Source organism: Macaca mulatta, chromosome 6 (genome assembly GCF_049350105.2).
Source record: "Macaca mulatta isolate MMU2019108-1 chromosome 6, T2T-MMU8v2.0, whole genome shotgun sequence".
Classification (NCBI taxonomy): Eukaryota; Metazoa; Chordata; class Mammalia; order Primates; family Cercopithecidae; genus Macaca; species Macaca mulatta.
In genome coordinates, this window is record NC_133411.1 from 146,705,165 (window position 1) to 146,726,335 (window position 21,171).

Here is a 21,171-nt window from a genome sequence, read left to right on the forward strand (position 1 = left end):
ACTTTTCAAAACTACCACCAAAATACTCAGTTGACGTCAAATATCATCATCTTCTTGAGCAGCTTGAGTATGTTCACAAAACAGATGCATTTATTTTTGCAGGGACTAATACTACAGTCACAGTGGTGACTGTGGACTGCCATAGTGGGCCATAGCAGAAGCTGGATTTTTCGGAAAGTGATGGAAACCATCTCATACACACAAAACTCACAACTCCTTTACTGACTTAATTCACGTACCTCTTTCCTCAACTATTTGTTCTCCCTCCAACCCTGTTAGGTGTAATAGAAAATAAAAAATGGCCAGGTGCGGTGGCACACACCTGAAGTCTCAGCTGCTCCAGAGGCTGAGGCGAAGGACTGCCTGAAGCCAGGAGTTTGAGGCTGTAGTGTGCTAGGATCGCCCATGTGAACAGCTACTGCACTCCAGCTTGGGCAACATAGCAAGATCCTGTCTCTTAAAAAATAAATAAATAAATAAATAAAGTAATTAAATTGTTAAAATCTTCCACCATATCTGGTGCTTTATGGACACTTTGAATTAATTATCTTTATGTGAATAAAGGTTACCTAGTATGGCATCTGTTATCAAATAGAAGATAGATAAACATGCAAACACTAAATCTCCAGCCTCTGCTACCCAGCAAAACTCCATTTCTACAAAAAAAAAAAAAAAAAATTAGCGAGGCATAGTGGCACATGCCAGTAGTCCTAGCTACTGGGGAGGCTGAGGTGGGAGTATCACTTAAGCCCAGGAGTTCAAGGTTGCAGTGACATATGGTCATGCCACTGCACTCCAGACTGGGTGACAGAGTAAGATCCTGTCTCTAAAAACAAAGCGAAACAAAAACACTAAATAATAAAATAGGCAAGCAAAAGAAAGTATATGGAACAGCATAATAAACTCTCCATCAAATCAAAATAACTTAAGAAACATTTTAAAAGAATGCAGAGTTTAGGTTATTGTATGAATTTAAAATATTCTCACTAATGTGACATTTTGATACATTTAAAATACTGTACATTGCTAAACCTGCCTTACCTTACTTCTCTTTCCTCTTTTTTTCCTAATGAAGCTACTGTCAAATTCTACAGTTGTTCACTTTGAAATAGATCTAATGTCCTATTTTTCAGACCACTGAACCTATATAATATCCATGAAGCCAGTATAACTCTGCAGACATCCTAGCTATTCAGGCAATGTTATAAAGGCATCATCATTGTTCATTTGTCTGATCTCTATGTATCTTGTCATCTTTCCAGGGTAAGATTGCCAAGGTCTTGGACTCTTCATTTGGTGGAGTCTAATTCTGTTCTCTTTACAAAGAGCTAGGGTTACACTCAGCAAAGGTTACCATTTACGTGAGACATGAAGCCTGCTAGCATAACTCATCACCAAAGTAAAACCCCTGGCTATTTTTTCCCTCAAGGACATCCCCAGTGCCACATAAAATCATGAAAGAACACTTCAGGATAGGCCACACGTAGGGCCTGCATGTACTATGAACCCACACTTTCATTTTTATATTCTGGAGTGTGATATTTTCAGAACAGTCAAACAAAAGGGTTTTTTTCCTTTTGAAAAATCTCCTTTTCTCTCCCCTAGAGGAAAATACACGAGAATCAAATGTAAGAGACTACAGTGGCTTTAGCAAGAGAAACCAATATTTAAGGGTGAGCATTGTTTTTTTTTTTTTTTTTTTTTTTTTTTGAGACAGAGTCTTGCTCTGTCGCCCAGGCTTGGGTACAGTGGCCGGATCTCAGCTCACTGCAAGCTCCGCCTCCCGGGTTTAGACCATTCTCCTGCCTCAGCCTCCCGAGTAGCTGGGACTACAGGCGCCCGCCACCTCGCCCGGCTAGTTTTTTGTATTTTTTAGTAGAGACGGGGTTTCACCGTGTTAGCCAGGATGGTCTCGATCTCCTGACCTCGTGATCCGCCCGTCTCGGCCTCCCAAAGTGCTGGGATTACAGGCTTGAGCCACCGCGCCTGGCCAAGGGTGAGCTTTCTTTTAGAAATTACTCCTTTTTGTGTTTGGCTTTGCTTTATCATTTACTCAAATTAGTTCTGAAATATTTTTAATAAATAAATAATATTTTAAATTGTTTCAGTAATTTCTAAGACTCAGCTTGTTATCTTTCAAACCTCTGCATTCTGAAGTGGCAGTCAAAGCCAGTGCCTTAAGTGCTGACTGCTTTTGCTTTAAGCACCAATGTTCATCTTTCTTTCTCTTATCCTCTGATGGAAATTCATCTACTCTGGTAATTCTGAAAATTAGAGATTTTAAAGCATGATCAAACCTTGAGATTTTTAAAAAATGTTTTAAAATAGCAAATATTAGACCTAGAAGAAACCTCAGGGACCATCTCACTTCTAATATAACTGAGACCCCAAAGGTCTTGCCCAAATCATAACTAATAAACGACAGCCCTAAAACAGAATCTAGATTTCCTTAATCTTGAATTAGTGCTCTCTTTCACCATATTACTTGATCTTTCTATATTTTTATCCATTTCAGACACAGATCATATGACTCAGCAATATACCCAAAGTAAGATTCAGGGCACTTCTTTGTTCCATTAGTAATCACTGTCTTTTTTCATTGGTTGGAAGATCAGGGACAGGAAACAGGAAACTCCTGCTTGGCCTCCCCACCCCATGGATTAAATGGTAGCAGGGGCTGCTGGGTGACTTGCCCATGAAGCTTGACTGTTCATGCTTAGAAGGAGGAGCATCATGAACATTAAGAAGCCAGGTACAAAGACCCTTCTCTTTATAAAGATAGAATTTTCTCTTTTTTGTTTTCATTAGCTTAAGGATATAGAACAATTTCAAGGTGGCAAAAGCCTGAATTCCACACACCACCAAAACTATTCTGCTAATCTTTTCCAGCTATTCCTTTGAGATGTGCCAGAAGCTTAGAGGATGTTTTATCCTCTTGCACCAACTGACCTTACATTTACTTATAAGGTATGTTTCTTCCAAAAAGTTCCAGAAGTTTCATATATACTCTCTCATGTAATCCTTCTCTTCCCACAGGGGGAAGCATTTCATTTTTATCTTTTTGCCGAAGCCAAAGTTTCCCTGGTGTTTCCACGGTTTCTTTCCAGAGTTTGATGCTTAAGGTTTAGACTCTCTGGAAGTCACAAACATTCCCAAATGAAGTCTCAATCAATACTGCCAACAAAGCCAACTTATTCATTCGACAATTACTTATTGAGCATCTCCTGTGTGCCTGGCACTATTCCAGGCACTAGGGATTCAGGAGTGAACAAAACAGACTAAGTCTCCATCCTCATGGAGCTTACATACAAAATAAAAGTACTTTTAAGTCCTTTTAAAAGTAAAGTCCTTCTGGGACTTTAATAGACTGTCTGGTAATGGATGTTCTGGTAATGAACTATTCCCTTACTAAATTCAGAACCATAAACACATTCTAATCTAATAAAAGATTTTTAAAATTACAGTCTCAACTACTCAGAATAATATCCACAGTTTTGAATTTATCGAGTAATAGAGTCCATTTGCTATAAACCTGCAAGGATTGCACTAGAAGACAAGAGATTTAGATTCTAATCCTGACTCTTCTACCAACAGATTGCATGACCTTGGACAAATAACATACTCTCTCTGAACCTTACTTTTGTTCTCCAAAGACGTTAGGCAAGAAGATTTCTCATGTCATCTCCTGGTCTGCAATCATAGGATTGGTTAACCTCACCTAAGATGGCTGGTGTAATACTAGGATTTACTGCCAAGGTCAAAAGAGGAGGAATCCTTCTATATCAATTGCTTTTATTTGTCAGGTGGGGTTGAGGAAAATAGCACAAGGCAACATACACCTCCTAGGAAAATGTAACATCTCCCTGTGCAATAATCTGCAAAATCAACCAACTCCACACCTATGTGTTCAACAGTAGGCCAGACACTTTGGGGATGGGAGACATATTACATATTAAAAGATCCCTGATCTTGAGGAATTTCCAAAGAAAGTACATGATAATAGATTATTTAAAACAAAAGTGTATTATAGAAGTTCTAAGTTCACAAGAAAAGAAATATCAAAGAGGCCTAGATTAGTAACCTCTGAGGAAGGGTAGACTATCCCCTGGATCTCCATATAACAACCATCATCACAATAATAATAGCAGCTAACATTCATTGAGCGCTTGATATTTATCATTTATAAATTACGTGCTTTTGTAAGCTATCTAACCCTAGAAATAAACACTACTATTGTGTCTTTTTAACCAATGGGGATCATGAGACTTAGAGGGAAACCTAACATACCTAATAGTAAATGAAAACAATCTGATCCCAGAGTATTCCACACCATCTAATGGTCATGGGCTGCTTGCCTCACCCTCGAGATAAAGGTACAAGCCACAGTATCTGGCACACAGTTTAATGTTCCGTGAATGTTACTCAGTGCCCTTCCCTATCCATCCCCCACTACCATTCACCCTCAATCCTCATCTCACATACATACCTCATCTTTTCCAATTCTAAACATGCTTCAAAATTCAGTTGAAGGTCCACACTGACCTTAGACCAATCAAGCTTCTGTCTCCTTACTTATTTCTAGCACTTACTTCTCAAAGCCTTCCAGGTGATCATGCACTGTCTTGTGATGTCACTGGCATGATTTAATGTCTTATGACATTAAGGTTTCTTACATCTTATGATATTATTAAGATGAACCTATTATTAATCTTTTGCACTATTGAGCTTTTCATATAATTTAATTGTGTCAGTTAACTCCAAAATCCTTTGTGTTGTTTCTGGAGTCTCAGCAAAAGAGGCCTCAGGAAGCATTCACCAATCCAAGAGTTTGACTGTGAAGTTTTCATTTTTAGAAAAATGATCCAAGTCAAGCAAATGCAGCTAGCACATCAAAGTTTGATTCTACCCTGTTTAGAGAATATGTAGATATAGGCTCTTTCTGTTTGTGCCTAATTTTAGACATAAAGGTAATCTATGCATGTTTATAATACTTTATCTAATGCATATCCATAGAACTGAATTTATCTTCTTCTGAACTACTGAGAATACTATCTGTTCTTTGAAAATGAAAAAACTGGCCAAGCACGGTGGCTCACATCTGTAATCCCAGCACTTTGGGAGGCTGAAGCAGGTGGATCACCTGAGGTCAGGAGTTCAAGACCAGCCTGGTCCACTTGTTGAAACCCTGTCTCTACTAAAAATACAAAAAAAATAGCCAGGCATGGTGGCGCGTGCCTGTAATCCCAGTTACTCAGGAGGCTGAGGCAGGAGAATAGTTTGAACCAAGGAGGCAGAGGTTGCAGTGAGCCAAGATCACGCCACTGTACTCCAGCCTGGGCGACAGAGTGAGACACCATCTCAAAAAAAAAAAAGAAGAAGAAGAAGAAGAAAATGAAAAAACTGACTCTTACAAAAACAAAAGGCAGCTTCGGTTCACAGATTTATTTTAATCTTATGAATTTATTATAAAATACTATATACATAGGAAAGAGTTAATAGAATATATATGTACAGTTTAAATAATAATAAAAGGTACATTCTGTAGCCACTATCTACCTTAACAAATAAAACATGAAGTAGCATTAATAAATCTTTTTATATCACCTAAATTTTAGTCTAAAGCAAATTAAGCCTGATATAGTAATACAACTTCAAGATGATAAAGGGTTTTTAAAGACTGAAAAGAGCCACCAAGTATTAAGAGATTATATATTGAGATTAGGAGGAGATTAGATAAATCTAGTTCTAATAATAGTAACAAACACTATATATAAAAGACTTTTAAGTGGGAACTAATTTGTTTTCATTAAAGCATTGTTGTGTAATACAAACTTATGGCCTAAATTTTCTCAAATAGTTACAATTTTAGATATTCTATTTCCATAAACCAATGACTTTCTGGAAATTACCATATTTTGTTATTTAGGCTAACCTACATCTTCCAATCAACCTCTCCTACATGGAAATAATATAAAAGTTCTTTGTGGGGCCATGTGACCTAAATGTTGGTTTGAGGAAATAAATCATCATAGATAAAGTGTAAAAAAAGTATCAGGTCACAAGTTTAGGAGATCCTAACTCTAATCTCTGTTGAATTATTGGCTCTATGAGAGCCAAATCATGAATGAAATCCTATTCATGACTGCCACAAAAAGAATAAAATACCTAGGAAGACAACTAATGAGAAGTGAAGGGCCTCTTCAAGGACAACTCCAAACAACTGCTCAAAGAAATCAGAGATGACACAAACAAATGGAAAAATATTCCATTCTCATGGATAGGAAGAATCAATATGTAAAAATGGCCATACTGCCCAAAGCAATTTATAGATTCAATGCTATTCCCATTAAACTACCATTGACGTTCTTCACAGAATTAGAAAAAAAAATATTTAAAAATTCCTATGAAACCCCAAAAGAGCCCAAATACCAAAGACAATCATAAGCAAGAAGAATAAAGCTGAAGGTATCACACTACCCAACTTCAAATTACACTACAAGGCTATGGTAACCAAAACAGCATGGTACTGGTACAAGAACAGACACATACACCAATGGAACGGAATAGAGAACCTGCTGGCGAGGTTGTGGAGAAAAAAGAATGCTTTTACACTGTTGGTGGAAGTGTAAATTGTTCAACCACTGTGGAAGACAGTGTAGCAATTCTTCAAAGACCTAGAGGCAGAAATACCATTTGACTCAGCAATCCCATTACTGGGTATATACCCAAAGGAATATAAATCATTCTATTATAAAGATATATGCACATGTATATTCATTGCAGCACTATTTACAATAGCAAAGACATGGAATCAACCTAAATGCCCACCAATAATAGACTGGATAAAGAAAATGTGGTACATATACACCATGGAATACTATGCAGCCATAAAAAGGAACAAGATCATGTCCTTTGCAGGGACATGGATGGAGCTGGAAGCCATTATCCTCAGCAAACTAATGCAGGAACAGAAAACCAAATACCACACGATCTCACTTATAAGTGGAAGCTGAATGATGAGAACACATGGACACATTGAGGGGAACCACACTAGGGCCTGTCGAAGAATGAGGGGTGGGAGGAGGCAGAGCATCAGGAAGAATAGTTCATCGATGCTGGGCTTAATATCTAGGTGATGGAACGATCTGTGCAGCAAACCACTATGGCACATGTTTACCTATGTAACAAACCTACACATCTTGCACATGCACCCCAGAACTTAAAATAAAACTTGGAAATAAAAAAAAGAAAATATATTTGAAGAAAATTTTTTGAGGAAAATATAAACGATCGAAGTTTATTCTGGAGACACAGAAAAACTGAATGAACCAGTCACTTTAGAAGATATTGAGAAAGTTTTATTAACCCTTTAGGAAAGCTCATGGTTCAGAATGGTGCCATCTAATAAAAATATACTGCCTATCAGAAAAGAGAACAACAGCCAGGCGTGGTGGCTCACGCCTGTAATCCCAGCACTTTGGGAGGCCGAGGCGGGTAGATCATGATGTCAGGAAATCGAGACCACCCTGGCTAACACGGTGAAACGCTGTCTCTACTGAAAATACAAAAAATTAGCCGGGCATGGTGGCGGGCGCCTGTAGTCCCAGCTACTCGGGAGGCTGAGGCAGGCAAATGGCGTGAACCCGGGAGGTGGAGCTTCTTGCAGTGAGCTGAGATTGCGCCACTGCACTCCAGTCTGGGAGACACAGTGAGACTCCGTCTCAAAAAAAAAAAAAAAAGAAAAGAGAACAACAAATACATAATTTTAAATTTTCTAATGGTAACACTAAAATTACAAAAAGGAACAGGTAAAATTAATTTTAATAATATGTTTTAAAACAACATACATAAAAGATTATCATTTCAACATGCAATCAATATAAAAATTCATTTTGCAGCCGGGCATAGTGGCTCATGCCTGTAATCCCAGCACTCTGGGAGGCTGAGACAGCAAGATCATTTGAGGTCAGGAGTTCAAGACCAGCCTGGCCAACATGGCGAAAACCCTTCTCTACAAAAAATACAAAAAAAAAAAAAAATTAGCTGGGTGTGGTGGCGCACCTGTAATCCCAGCTACTCAGGATGCTAAGGCAGGAGAATTGCTTGAACCCAAGAGGCAGAGGTTGCAGTGGGCAGAGATCGCATCACTGCACTTCAGTTGGGCAACACAGAGAGACTCCGTCTCAAAAATAATAATAAGAATTTTACCTTTTTGGTACTTAGTCTTTAAAACTGTATTTTGCATTAAAACATTGGAATTTAGTTGCTAAATTTTCATTAGAAATACTTCATGTATTTAAATTGTATGCAATTTATAAAAACTAAATTCATATACCTAGACTGTTCTAAACACACTTAGAAGTTTTCCTAAACTGAAAATGAATCTTTAAATGTAAATTTAAGGAAAATAAAATTTTAAATTAAAAAATTATTGGCTCTGAAGTGAGCTCTAAACTTTCAAGTAGCTAACACAAATAGCAACACAACCAATATTAAGACTAATAGTGTCTATGAGGAAAAATTAAACTAGTATCATGGGAGAAGCTCAATTATTCCTGGTACTAACAATTGAAATACATTTTTCTAGTAAATCATCATGGAGATAATAGGAATACTGACAAGATCTGCTATGGTCCAAATGCTGATGTCCCCCCAAAATTCACATGTTGAAACCTAATATTCAAATGTGATAGCATTAAGAAATGGGGCCTTTGGGAAGTGATTAAGTCATGAGGGCTCCAATCTCATGAATGGGATTAGTATCCTTATAAAAGAGACTTGAGGGAATTCTCTTACCCCTTCTACCATGTGAGGACACAGCAACAAGGCACCATTTATGAAGGAGACAGCTCTCACCAAACACTAAATCTGCTGGTGCCTTGATCTTGGACTTCTCAGCCTCCAGAACTGTGAGCAATAAATTTCTATTGTTTACAAATTACCCAGCAAGGTATTTTAAAGGGTATCATAGCAAGCCTGAACAGACTAAGATAACATCCTTCCTTAGTAAGCATAGCAATGTGTTTCAATATATTTCTTACCATAACAAATATTCTGAAGACTTCAGACCAAAACACACATTCACAGATACTAATTTATGCCCTCTGAAATAATGTTTTGAGAAATGACTCAATACCTCCTCTAGGCACCAGTGCTATAAGTCTATAAAGGCAAACACCTGGATTTCTAAAATGGAGCATGCTAAAGTAGTTCCATCCTGAGTTAAGAATTCTGTTGTTCTGGGCTGGGCATGGTGGCTCACACCTATAATCCCAGCCCTTTGGGAGGCTGAGGCAGCAGATCACGTGAGGTCAGGAATTCAAGACCAGCCTGACCAACATGGTGAAACCCCGTCTCTACTAAAAACACAAAAATTAGCCAGACATGGTGGTGCAGCCTGTAGTCTCAGCTGCTCAGGAGGCTCACGTGGGAGGATAGCTTGAACCCGGAAGGTGGAGGTTACAGTGTGCCAGGATCACACCACTGCACTCCAGCCTGGGCAACAAAGCAAGACTCCATCTAAAAAAAAAAAAAAAAAGAATCCAGATGTTCTGGATTAACCTGTCTGTAACCAACACCTGCTGCTAGTCCGAGTGTAAATACAACACACTGGAACTAAATTGTATTAAAATCCAATGAGATTTAGACCAAATCTATCTTTTCTCTTTCTTGCAGGTGCTCAGGGAAGTAAGGAAAAGTTTTATCTCTGGGATTGTGGTTGAAATGTGCTACAGAAATTTCAGAGTAAGTGCAGAATCTCATGTGGATGCGCATTTGTTGCGTGTGAATATAGTGAAAGTTCCACTTTAAAAAATACCAAAAAAAACAAAAACAAAAAAAAAACCTAAGACTTTGCAGAGAAACTTTGAAGTGATTATTTGCTTTACAGGTTATTTCTTCTAGACAACATAAGTATTTCATAACACCCCTGATTACCAGACTGAAACAAAACAAATTTAAAGTGAAACTATTCAGAACCATAATCCACTAATAATTGGTAAAAAAAAAAAGTATTAAAATTATTATGCAAATATAGAGAAATATAAGGATTATATGTAAAAATATGTGCTACATTCAAATGTGTATACACTGAGGCATTTCTATCCAAGTTGCCTCTAATCTTTCTTTCACTTGATGGTGTTTGGTTTTGTTTCCCTCACCGGATAAAGAAGAAAACCACTAGAGTTTCTCTGACCATCAGCTCCCCAGCAAATGAAACCTCCAACAACAGATCAAGTTATTCTACCTTAGTTCAACCACTGTATATTAATACCTGGAGGGTAAGTTCAGTTTTAAGCCTTCTGAGAGGGTCCTAGTAATGCAGACATAGGCCCAAGAAAAAGGAGTCAATGCAGTTTTCTTAAGAAGTATACATGAAGAAAGCCTCTAGCCACATGACCTCAAAAGAACAAGAAAGAAAGCCACAGGTTTCAGAAATAACTCCATGGTAGCTCTATCACTTGGCCCTTTCTTTGTGTGCCAGACGATAAGGGACAGTTGGTTTCTAGGAACTTGTTCCCATAAGAGAGTATTCCAACTATCCGAGGAATGAATTCTCTGCTAACTTAAAAAAAAAAGGCGGGGGAGGGAGATGCTTTTTTGAAAACCCAAAAGATCCAAGAAGAACAACTATATGGAGGAAGAAAAAAAAACAGTAAAATTTAAAAGTTTTTTAAAACGTTTAATATATAGTATCTAAATACTTGCCAATATGCATTTCCCAAATACAATTGCCCAGTGTTGTATTTCTCCATCTCAGCTAATGGAATGCTGGAGGATAAAGAAGAAAGTGTAGCACTGGAGCAAACACCCAAACTGACACTGAAATTAGAAGCATCATGCTTTTCATAAAGGAAACTTAAGGTGTGGTCAGTAGCAGCTAGAACTGAGCCCGTTAGTTTTTGGCCACCATGGACCTGAGTTTCAGGGCTTTGACAGTATGAGTGACAGCATCATATTCTCTTTTATTCCTTAAACCAGATGCAGAGTCCCTGCAGCAGCCTGTCAGGATCCACTTGTGTAATACCCTCTGTGTTTACCAAGGTAACTCCTCCATATTGCATGATGGAGTTTAGATTTTATAAATAAGTTGTAGACATTAGTGAAGCAGTGAGAAGAAAAAAAGGGGAAACCAGAAAGGATTTCAGAGATTATTATCATGTTATACATGAGAAAAATGAGGCTGAAAAGGGGTGAAATGATTTGCTCAGTGTCACAGAGCAATTCATGGTTTACCCTGTGCTCTTTAGACTTCTGCTCTGTGGCAGTCCTCCAGCTCTGGAGGGCAATGCTTAGACTGTCCCCTCTAGGGATACTGCTTTGCCTGACCTCAAAATAGAGTCAAATTCTCTTAACTAGCCATAAAATGCCGTTCTGAAGTCAACAAGCAAAGTAGTAACTGAGTCCTGATTAGGTCACAGCCAGGAATCACTATCTTCCCTCTCACCCACTGGAAATAGCACAATTGAATCACCCAGGTCAAACCAAAACTAGGGCTGAGCCTTCTCTGAGCTCTCTGTCTCCCAATTACCAAACCTGGCAGAATTGGAATAAATGCTCAATGCTGGCTCAAAGTATGAAATGCAGGGCAGGGATTTAATCTGTACCAGATACAGGATGGGAGACAAATGAAACAATGTCATTAAGAGTAAGTGACATTGCTATTGATTCTGGAAGCTCACTTTCAACAGATGCTGTCAGGTACATGTCTGTTACTTCTACAAGTCTCTCCTGCTGCATTCCTTCCCTATAAGATGCCCTGAGACCTCTGGGCATCAAGCCTGAAGGGTTAGGCTGGTCTATCACCTGATAGAAAGACCTCAGATTCCCACTCTCTGGTCTCACAGCCAAGTTATAATCTGAAATATCATTACAGATTCCAGGGTACTCTGGGGGTGCAGGTAGAGGGAGGAGAAAGATCAGGATTTAAGGGGTAAATTTAACGTAAATGCCATCCATTCATTTATACATTGTGATACTAAACTAGCTATAAACCCTTTTTATATATTTGTATAACTCTTATTCTTTATAGGAAGTTTTCAGACCTTTGTGAAATGAGCCTCAAAACCCCACACATTTTGCTAGCCCGATTTCACAGACGAAGAACTTAAGTTCCAGAGAGGTTAATAGTCTTTTCCAAGTTCCTATAACATGCTTCAATCAGCCAGTGGCAGAGTTAACATTTTGGCCCAAGTTCCCTGATTCAGGGCTCTTTAACAAATTACAATATAGTACTCACCTCCTTATCCAGTTTCACTTTCTGTGGTTTCAACAACCCACGGTAAACTGCGGTCTGAAAATAGATGAATAGAGTATAATAAGATATTTTCAGAGAAAGAGACAGAGATCACATTCACATAACTCTTATTATAGTATATTGGTATAATTGTTCTATTTTATCAGTTATTGTTGTTAATCTCTTACTGTGACTAATTTATAAATTTTATCACAGGTATATATGTATGGGAAAAAACACAGCGTACATAGGTTTCAGTACTATCCATGGTCTCGGGCTTCCACTGGGGGTCTTGGAATGTGTCCCCTGAAGATAAGGGGTGATTACTGTACTGCCCATGCTACTGTGACCAATAATAAAGACTAAATCTGTGATTAGATATGTATTCAACAAAATAGTCAAATATAACAAAAGAAAGAGTATTCAACTAATCTGTTTTCTAATTTGAAAAAAAATGGCTCTTGGTGAAATGAAATAATAACTTTCTCATTAAATATAATTCTATGAAGACAAAAATAATTTACACCTGACTGTAAAGCACATTACAAAGCCCAAAAGAATGCCCAACAGTGCCTTAAGATATAGTCAGCTGTCAATAATTATGATTAAAAAAAATGCACTCTTACTGCAAATGGCATATCAAATCATTGTAGATGGTAAAACAGTTTCTTCCATCCTCTGAACTCTGTGTTTATTCTTCAGCATCTTCAAGACATCCCTACAATCAGAGATCAGCCAGTCATGTTTGAATGCAGAATCCAGGACACAGCCACAGTTCAAGTTCACTGGTACAGACAGAACGTGCAGATAACCAACTCAGATGACTTACGGATTCTGAGGAAAAGTATCATGATAAGCCTTTCAATTGTTTTTAATTCCAGTTAACCTTGAAGTCTACTTCATATTTTAAAGTTTAATTGCTGATTTTTTAAAGGTTTAAAGATTTGTGCTGTTAAACAATCACTATTTCAAATCCAAATGATTTCTCAACAACCAACAGAGAAAACTGTTTTGATGAAAGAGTAATTTTCATAGCTGTGAAAATATTGGTTTATCGTAAATTAATCTTATTTTCATGAGTTCTTGACATATAAACAAAAAGAAATATGAGAATAAACATTTCTTAAAGGGTAAAACATAAAAAAACTGATATATAACTTTTTACTTTATTGGGTAATTTTCCTACAAGATAATTAATTTGGAGAAGGGTAGTAAGTATAATGATCTATCTTATGCTAAACAATGAGTTTATACTTTATAAACAATTTCTCATTTAATCCTCTCATAACCATTTTGAAATATATGTTATTATCCTAATTTTTAAATAACTAAAATTAGAAATACAAAAAAATCTCGCTCAAGGACACAAGGCTAGTAAATGCTGAAGCCAGTGTTCAAATCCAAGATGGTTCTTATGCCAAATGAAGAAAATATACTCATTTAAATATTAATTCAAAATAACTAAATATTTACACATCACATATAGGAAAAAAATCTTATTACAAAAAGGATATGATATTTCTGTTAAACAACATTTGTTGTATTGTTGAAAATAAAGTAATACAAATTTATAAAAAACCTAGAAAATACATAACACAAAGAAAAAAATTGAAAATAGAGAAAACCATTATTAACCTTTCATATATTTTTCTACGGTAATACTACAGTATTTTTATAATGTAATTTTCCATTTTATTTTAATCAAAGAAATTAGGAAAAAATGATTCTCTTGGGTGAAAAAGGCCATCTCAGTATTAGTGTGTTCAACAGTGTTCATATTCAGAGAAGATATATTCAATCAGTCTAATCTTAGGGATAAAGAAAGTCTGGGTAAGTAAAGCAATTTTCACAAGGTCACAGAACAATTTAGTGGTAGAAGCAGAACTAAAATCAAGTTCTTGTACCCTGCCACTTATCATTCCTTTATGTACCTTTTCTGAGTTTCTGAAGAATTTACTTACTGTCTGGGACTCCAGATTAGTCAATTTTGTATTTGCTTCCAGGTATTTCTCATATACATATGGTCCCTTCTCCCAACTAAATTAATTATCATCACTTAAATTCTCTCTCTTGTTTCTTGTTTTATCTTTCAGAAGTTTATCATCCCTTCCTGGTAACTATAATTTCTTAAAATCTTGATAATTGACTAAATCAACATTAGCATCAGAAGACTTTGTCCCCTAAGTCACTCTTGCCTTCATGAGCTCTTTTGAGGCTCCCCTACACCAACTCTTGAACTGACACAGCAGAAGAAACAAAGTAACTGGGATTTATCGGTGTTTTTATTCATATATTTATTAATTCAACATAGGTTTACTGAGTATAGACTATGGTTAGTCTCTGTTCTTGGTATTAAAAAGACAGCAATGAACCAGACTGACAAGGTCCCTGCTCTCAAAGAATATGCATTCTCCCTGTCATCCCACTTGGGTTAGGATTTGTGACTCATGAACTTTACACAGAAGCAGTAAGGAGGTGTCCTGACATCAAACATCCAAACTGCTCACTGTCCAGGAAGAAGGTGTGATGACCATCACACTGTGGCCATCTCTGCATTAACATTAGGTCTAAGTCTGACGGTAGTGATAATTTCTAGTTCAGTTCAGAGTATGTTTCTATAGGACTAAAGCTACCGAATTCTAGAAATCAAGGAATAAAATGTAATCCCTGCTTTCAAGGATTTCATAGTCTAGTAGAGAAAACAGACATGTCTAAGAGGCAGTTGATAAGAACCATGATGGGATTGTTTTAGATTTTTTTTTATTTTATTGATATATATTAGATGTACATATTTTCAAGGTATATGTGATAATTTAATACATTCATATAATCAAATCAGGGTAAATGAGATATGCATCGCCTAAATTACTTTTCTTTACACTAGAAACATTCAAATTACTCTCTTCTAGCTATTTTGAAATGTACAATTAATGGGGCTTTTTGTTTTGTTTTCTCTTGTTTTTTTTTGAGATGGAGTCTGGCTCTGTCACCCAGTCTGGAGTACAGTGGCACGATCTCAGCTCACTATGATCTCCGCCTCCCGGGTTCAAATGGTTCTCCTGCCTCAGCCTCCTGATTAGCTGGGATTACAGGTGCCCGCCACCACACCTGGCTAATTTTTGTAATTTTTTAGTAGAGGCAGGGTTTCGCCATGCTGGCCAGGCTGGTCTAAAACTCCTGACCTCAGGTGATCCACTGCCTTGGCCTCCCAAAGTTCTGGGATTACAGGCGTAAGCCACCGCGCCCAGCCAATGGGGTTGTATTTTTAATATTTATCTTTATGAGCCCACTGAGAAGAGAAAATACTGAATCAGATAGATTTTTTTTAAATCTCAGGAATAATCTATTTATTCCTAGTACCTACTCTCCCCAACATCCTCCCACACTATACATCTGTTTGGGGCATCCAAATACGCTAATCAAGTTGAATTTCTGCTCTTTCCACAGGAAGTCTGCACCTTATCACAGAAGCATTTCCTGAAGACTCTGAGGAGTTCAAGTGTATTGCAGAAAATGAGGCTGGCACTGCAGCTTCTACAGCAAAACTCTTCGTTTCCCCAGGTAATAACTCTTCAAAAATCTCCTTGCTACAATTCAGCCCTGAGTCAAAAGGAAGAATCTTTGTTTCCATCTGAACTCGTGATTAATTATATTTTCCAGAAAGAAAAGTAGTAGAGAAATCAGAGAGTCCTCCCAAGTTATCCATCAGCAAACTTTCTCCAAAACTGGCCTCCTCTCCCTGGAGCACCGAAAGCTACACAAAGGACACGAATCCAGATGATACCACCATAAACTTTACGCCAATTATTCCTGAACCAATCACTCATAATGAACATGAGATCCAGTTTCCAAAGAAGGATTTCTGTACCATCAGTGGAAATACTTTTGAGCTACAAGCACAGTAGTAAGGGGAGACAGGCCCAACATTCATTCATTCAACAAATATTCCTGGTTCTGTAGACAGATCATGACAAAGCTCCTGTCCTCAGGGAGTTTGCATTCTAACATGAGTCACTTTAACTGTGTCGGTCCTCCCTTGCCTTTCAGTGTGCATTTCACCATGGCTGAAATATTAAGCCTGGTGCTTAGATTCACATTTAAGGGTTTGTTACACAGACTTATTGAAAAAAAAAAAATCAGGCCGGGTGCGGTGACTCATGCCTGTAATCTTAGAACTTTGGAGGCTGAGGCAGGTGGATTACTTGAGGTCAGGAGTTCAAGACCAGCCTGGTCAACATGGTGAAACCTTGTCTCTACTAAAAATAAAAAATAAAAAAATTAGTTGGGCATGGTGATGTGCACCTGTAGTCCCAGCTACTTAGGAGACTGAGGCACCAGAATTGCTTGAACCAGAAGATGGAGGTTGCAGTGAGCTGAGATCGTGACACTGCACTCCAGCCTGAGCGACAGAGCAAGACTCTGTCTCCAAAAAAAAAAAAAACAAAAAGGAAAAGAAAAATCAATGCTGAAATAACACAAGATTTTGAAGAAGTGGAATCTCTTCCCAAAATAGAATTCAGTGTCCTATCTCAATATAAAAATGTAAAACATTTTGTGATACAGGTTTCTTCTTTATCCATGAAGAAAAACAGACCTTAGAATAAAAACAGAACTGTCCTTCTGTTTGGAAAACAAATGTAGAAAGGTAAAGATAATTGAGTTAAGTGAATTTTCCCACCAGGTTATTTTTAAAACAACACAATCCATCACCATTTGCTACTTCTCCACCCCTCAACGCAAACCTCAAATCAAAATATTGTTTAAAAAATAACCTAGGGGCTTGGCATGGTGGCTCACCCCTGTAATCCCAGCACTTTGGGAGGCCGAGGTGGGCAGATCACCTGAGGTCAGGAGTTCAAGACCAGCCTGACCAAGATGGTGAAACCCCATCTCTACTAAAAATACAAAAATTATCTGGGCGTGGTGGCACATGCCTGTAATCCCAGCTACTTGGGAGGCTGAGGCACAAGAATCGCTTGAACCCAAGAGGCAGAGGTTGCAGGGAGCCGAGATCACACCACTGCACTCCAGCCTGGGTGACAAAGCATGCTAGGCTTGCCTTGGGAAGACGGCCAATACTAATTATCTAAATTTTTTCTACATACCTGTGTTTAATAGCAAGCCTTTGGGAGGCTGAGGCAGGTGGATCACGAGGTCAGAAGTCTGAGAACAGCCTAACCAACATGGTGAAACCCCTTCTGTACTAAAAATACAAAAATTAGCCGAGCCGAGCGTGGTGGCACACACCTGTAATCCCAGCTATTCAGGAGGCTTAGGCAGGAGAATCACTTCAACCCGGGAGGCGGAGGTTGCAGTGAGCTGAGATCGCGCCACTGCACTCCAGCCTGGGCAACAGAGCGAGACACTGTCTCAAACATACAAACACACACACACACACACACACACACACAAATAGTAAGCCTAGGTCAGGCACAGTGGCTTACACCCGTAATCCCAGCACTTTGGCAGCCTGAGGCAGGCGGACTGCTTGAGCCCAGAACTTCTAGACCAGCCTGGGCAACACAGTGAGATCCCATCTCTACAAAAATATGTAAAAATTAGCTGGGTGTAGTGGCTCATGTCTGTAGTCTCAGCTACTTGGGATGCTGAAGTGGGAGGATGGCTTAAGCTGGGGAGGTCAGGCCTGCAGTGAGATGTGATCCCGCCACTGCATTCCAGCCTGGAGGGCAGAGCAAGACCCTGTCTTTAAAAAAAAAAAAGAAAGAAAGTGAGCCTTTAAAGCTTTAAAAGGGCCGGGCGCGGTGGCTCAAGCCTGTAATCCCAGCACTTTGGGAGGCCGAGACGGGCGGATCACGAGGTCAGGAGATCGAGACCATCCTGGCTAACACGGTGAAACCCCGTCTCTACTAAAAAATACAAAAAACTAGCCGGGCGCGGTGGCGGGCGCCTGTAGTCCCAACTACTCGGGAGGCTGAGGCAGGAGAATGGCCTGGACCCGGGAGGCGGAGCTTGCAGTGAGCTGAGATCCGGCCACTGCACTCCAGCCTGGGCGGCAGAGCGAGACTCCGTCTCAAAAAAAAAAAAAAAAAAAAAAAAAAAAAAGCTTTAAAAGGCACAGTGGCTCACACATGTAATCCCAACACTTTGGGAGGCTGTGGCAGGAGGATCACTTGAGCCTAGGAGTTCGAGGCGGCAATAGATATGATCGTGCCACTGCACTTCAACCTCAGAGACCAAGTGGGAACCCATCTTGAAAATAAAAATAAGCAAATAAATAAAACTTTAAAAGACCTTGAATTTATAAGTTAATATCTTTCATAACAAATGACCATCTTCATTAGTAAAATCATCTGTGGAGAAAACTATTGGGTAAATATTCCATAAAAGTTAACAAGTTTTTATTGAGTGTCTACTATGAGCCACAGTGTTAGGCAAGATAAATAAGTAGTAAACAGTCCCTCCCTCAGAAACAATTTAGTTAAGGAGATAAACCCACAGAATGTCCATTATACGACTTCCCATTTCATTTGAGTCTCTCATCAATCATCTGATTTAGGTTGGTAAATCTGGTACTACTTTTTTTTTTTTTTGGGGGGGGGAGTCTGGGTCCCGGGTCTTGCTGTGTCACCCAGGCTGGAGTGCACTGGTGTGATCATGGTTCCCTGCGCCTCGATCTCTTGGGCTCAAGCGATTTTCCCACCTCAGCCTCCCATGTAGCTGGGATGACAGAAATGCACCACCATACCTAGCCTCATTTTTCAATTAGTTATGAAAGCTCAAAGTTTAAGCAACTTGTTTAAGGCTACACAGCATGTATGTGGTGGAGTGGGCGCTCACACTCAGGTCTCCAAAAACAGATAACAAGAGGTAAATATGTCTAGAAAGTTGTAGAGCATTAGCCAAATTAATGTTATCATTTGTATTCTTTTACTCCAAACTCCATGGATTCCATTAATTTCTTGCTTGGGAATAATTAATATAAGATTGAGTCAAATGCTAGACTGGATATTTCAAATTATAAATGCTACAATGGGATTCCCTTTCGTTATATGTCTACACAGAACTTTAATAACCACAGTGAATTTGTGTGAACTAAAATAAAACTTTCTTTACTCTTTAGTTCTTCCATCCTCAATGCGACATATTCCTTTCCAGTTGATATAACAGAAATGAGTTTTGTCACATACATCTGACCTCTGACTTTAGAAGAAGCTCACAGCACCATTTTTTTTTTACAATAGCATATATACCTTATATTTTTGAAAGACAAGAGCTATAAATGAAGAGGGATGAGTGACAGTTAAATAGCTACCCCGTTTCTGAAACTGATAGACAAGGAATTCCCTTAACATGTAACAGGAAAGGTTTCAGTGAGATAGTAGGAAGTTACTGTGTTTTGTAAGGCATTTGAGTAATTTACTGAAGGCCCTTACTGATAATTTAGAAAAAGAAATGGAAAAGGCTGTCTTTATGAGCAGACTGTAGTAAAAGCTCACCCATCTGGCATTGTAATAATTCTTCCAGTCTTAAGAGTCTATGATTTTTCTCAAATAGGCAATTAAACCATTCAAATAGCCATATTTGTGAGGAAACAAATGACCTTTCAAAAAAGCAAATCAAACATTAAAAGGCAGGAACAGATTTACAGTAGATTATTAAATATAGACCCCTGACTACTGAGAATGGTATCGTAAAAGAGGACCTACTTACCTTTCCTAAATCATCTCTTGATCCCCCTATTATAGCAAGAACTTTAGCTTTGATGTACCATGGAGGCTATCACATTTATCACACTGTAACCTGGGTTGTATCTCACAAAGACCTAGAGAAGAGGCAAAGTTTGAAAGACAAAGAGTAAGCAGAACTAAATTCTTCCTCAAGTGTAGTACCCTTAGAACGTGCTGTAGGCAAAATCGGGTATTTAGCAGGTTGTCCTGGATGTCTTCCCTACTTGGCTGGTGAGGTATAGCTCAAACTTTTAGTACAGAGAGACCTCAAATCTATTATTTCCTTTTCCATGCCCTAATCAAACCCTGTTCTCCAGCAGAACCAAATGTCAGTCATATATACCACATTTAAAATGCCTAGAATAGATAGGCTGGGCATATGGTTTATGCCTATAATTCCAGTGCTTTGAGAAGACGATGTGGGAGGATCGCTTGACGTCAGGAGTTCGAGACCAGCTTGAGCAACATAGCGAAACTCTGTCTCTACAAAAAATTGTAAAATTAGCTGGGTATAGTGGTGCATGCCTGTAGCCCTAGCTACTTGAAAGGCTGCAGAGGAAGGATCTCTTGGGCCCGGGAGTTTGAGGCTGCAGTGAGTTCTGATCATATCACTGGACTCCAGCCTGGGTGACAGAGTAAGACCCTGCCTCTGAAAAAAAAAAAACTAATAATAAAATAAAATGCTTGAAGGCGTGTCTTACTCATTATAAATGCTATATACTGGCTATTATTATTCTATCACTTGCATTTGCATTTTAAGTCTCTCTAATTTAGATGGAAAGGCTTTGTCTCTATTAATGGAATTTGAAATATCAGTGAACAGATGTTAAGGAATATTTTGGGAGACTCCTGAAATAAGACTTTGTAGGCAACCACCTACTCACCAAGTCTAGCATGTTTTTTCTACTAAGGGCTGCGCGCCCAGGCAGAAATTATCAAACTTTCTTTGAACACCAAAGAAAGGTACACCTACATGGTCAGCTGTGAAGAATTTTACATGGCTCATATGTGCTTAAACATCTATTTGCTGGACCCTAATGTACATGTTAATTCAATCAAGATTGGGGTATCTACTCATGAGGGAGGGGAACTGAAGCCACCCCATGGAGATAATTCTACTCCATTGGCCGGATCCTCATGCCACCTACCCTACTTCACCACGTTTGTTTATTCAACATTTTATTCTTCTGCAATTATTTACTTCCCTGCACAAAAATGGAAACCTAAATACCATGATGGTCTCCGTGA

The 21,171-nt window shown here is 38.5% G+C and overlaps 2 protein-coding genes across 20 annotated transcripts in view; one reads left to right on the plus strand and one right to left on the minus strand.

Annotated features, from left to right (window-relative positions):
* LOC106998958 (uncharacterized) overlaps positions 1-21,171 on the minus strand; it is a 113,189-nt gene that overhangs the window by 68,992 nt on the left and 23,026 nt on the right. For 11 of the 18 annotated variants that reach the window (XM_078005264.1, XM_078005255.1, XM_078005268.1 and 8 more), the window contains 2 exons: positions 12,862-12,953; positions 12,239-12,292 (listed from right to left, as the gene is read on the minus strand). In XM_078005264.1, coding sequence (XP_077861390.1) covers positions 12,239-12,292; positions 12,862-12,873 — 66 coding nt within the window. In that variant the 5' untranslated portion in view covers positions 12,874-12,953. Of the gene's footprint in view, positions 1-12,238; positions 12,293-12,861; positions 13,070-19,906; positions 20,019-21,171 lie in introns of those variants that run through there. The other 7 variants (XM_078005263.1, XM_078005261.1, XM_078005265.1 and 4 more) reach the window with 4 other exon arrangements.
* On the plus strand, positions 1,464-16,793 carry LOC114678914 (palladin-like). 2 transcript variants are annotated; one of them, XM_078005278.1, is made up of 9 exons: positions 1,464-1,673; positions 2,611-2,752; positions 2,890-2,967; positions 9,676-9,744; positions 10,170-10,280; positions 10,981-11,043; positions 12,938-13,079; positions 15,683-15,796; positions 15,896-16,793. In XM_078005278.1, exons 3-9 carry the CDS (start codon positions 2,923-2,925, stop codon positions 16,138-16,140), a joined length of 789 nt encoding a protein of 262 aa, XP_077861404.1. In that variant the 5' UTR covers positions 1,464-1,673; positions 2,611-2,752; positions 2,890-2,922; the 3' UTR covers positions 16,141-16,793. The 2 variants fall into 2 exon arrangements, with proteins under 2 accessions (XP_077861404.1, XP_077861405.1); XM_078005279.1 differs by lacking the exons at positions 1,464-1,673; positions 2,611-2,752 and having other exon boundaries at positions 2,816-2,967.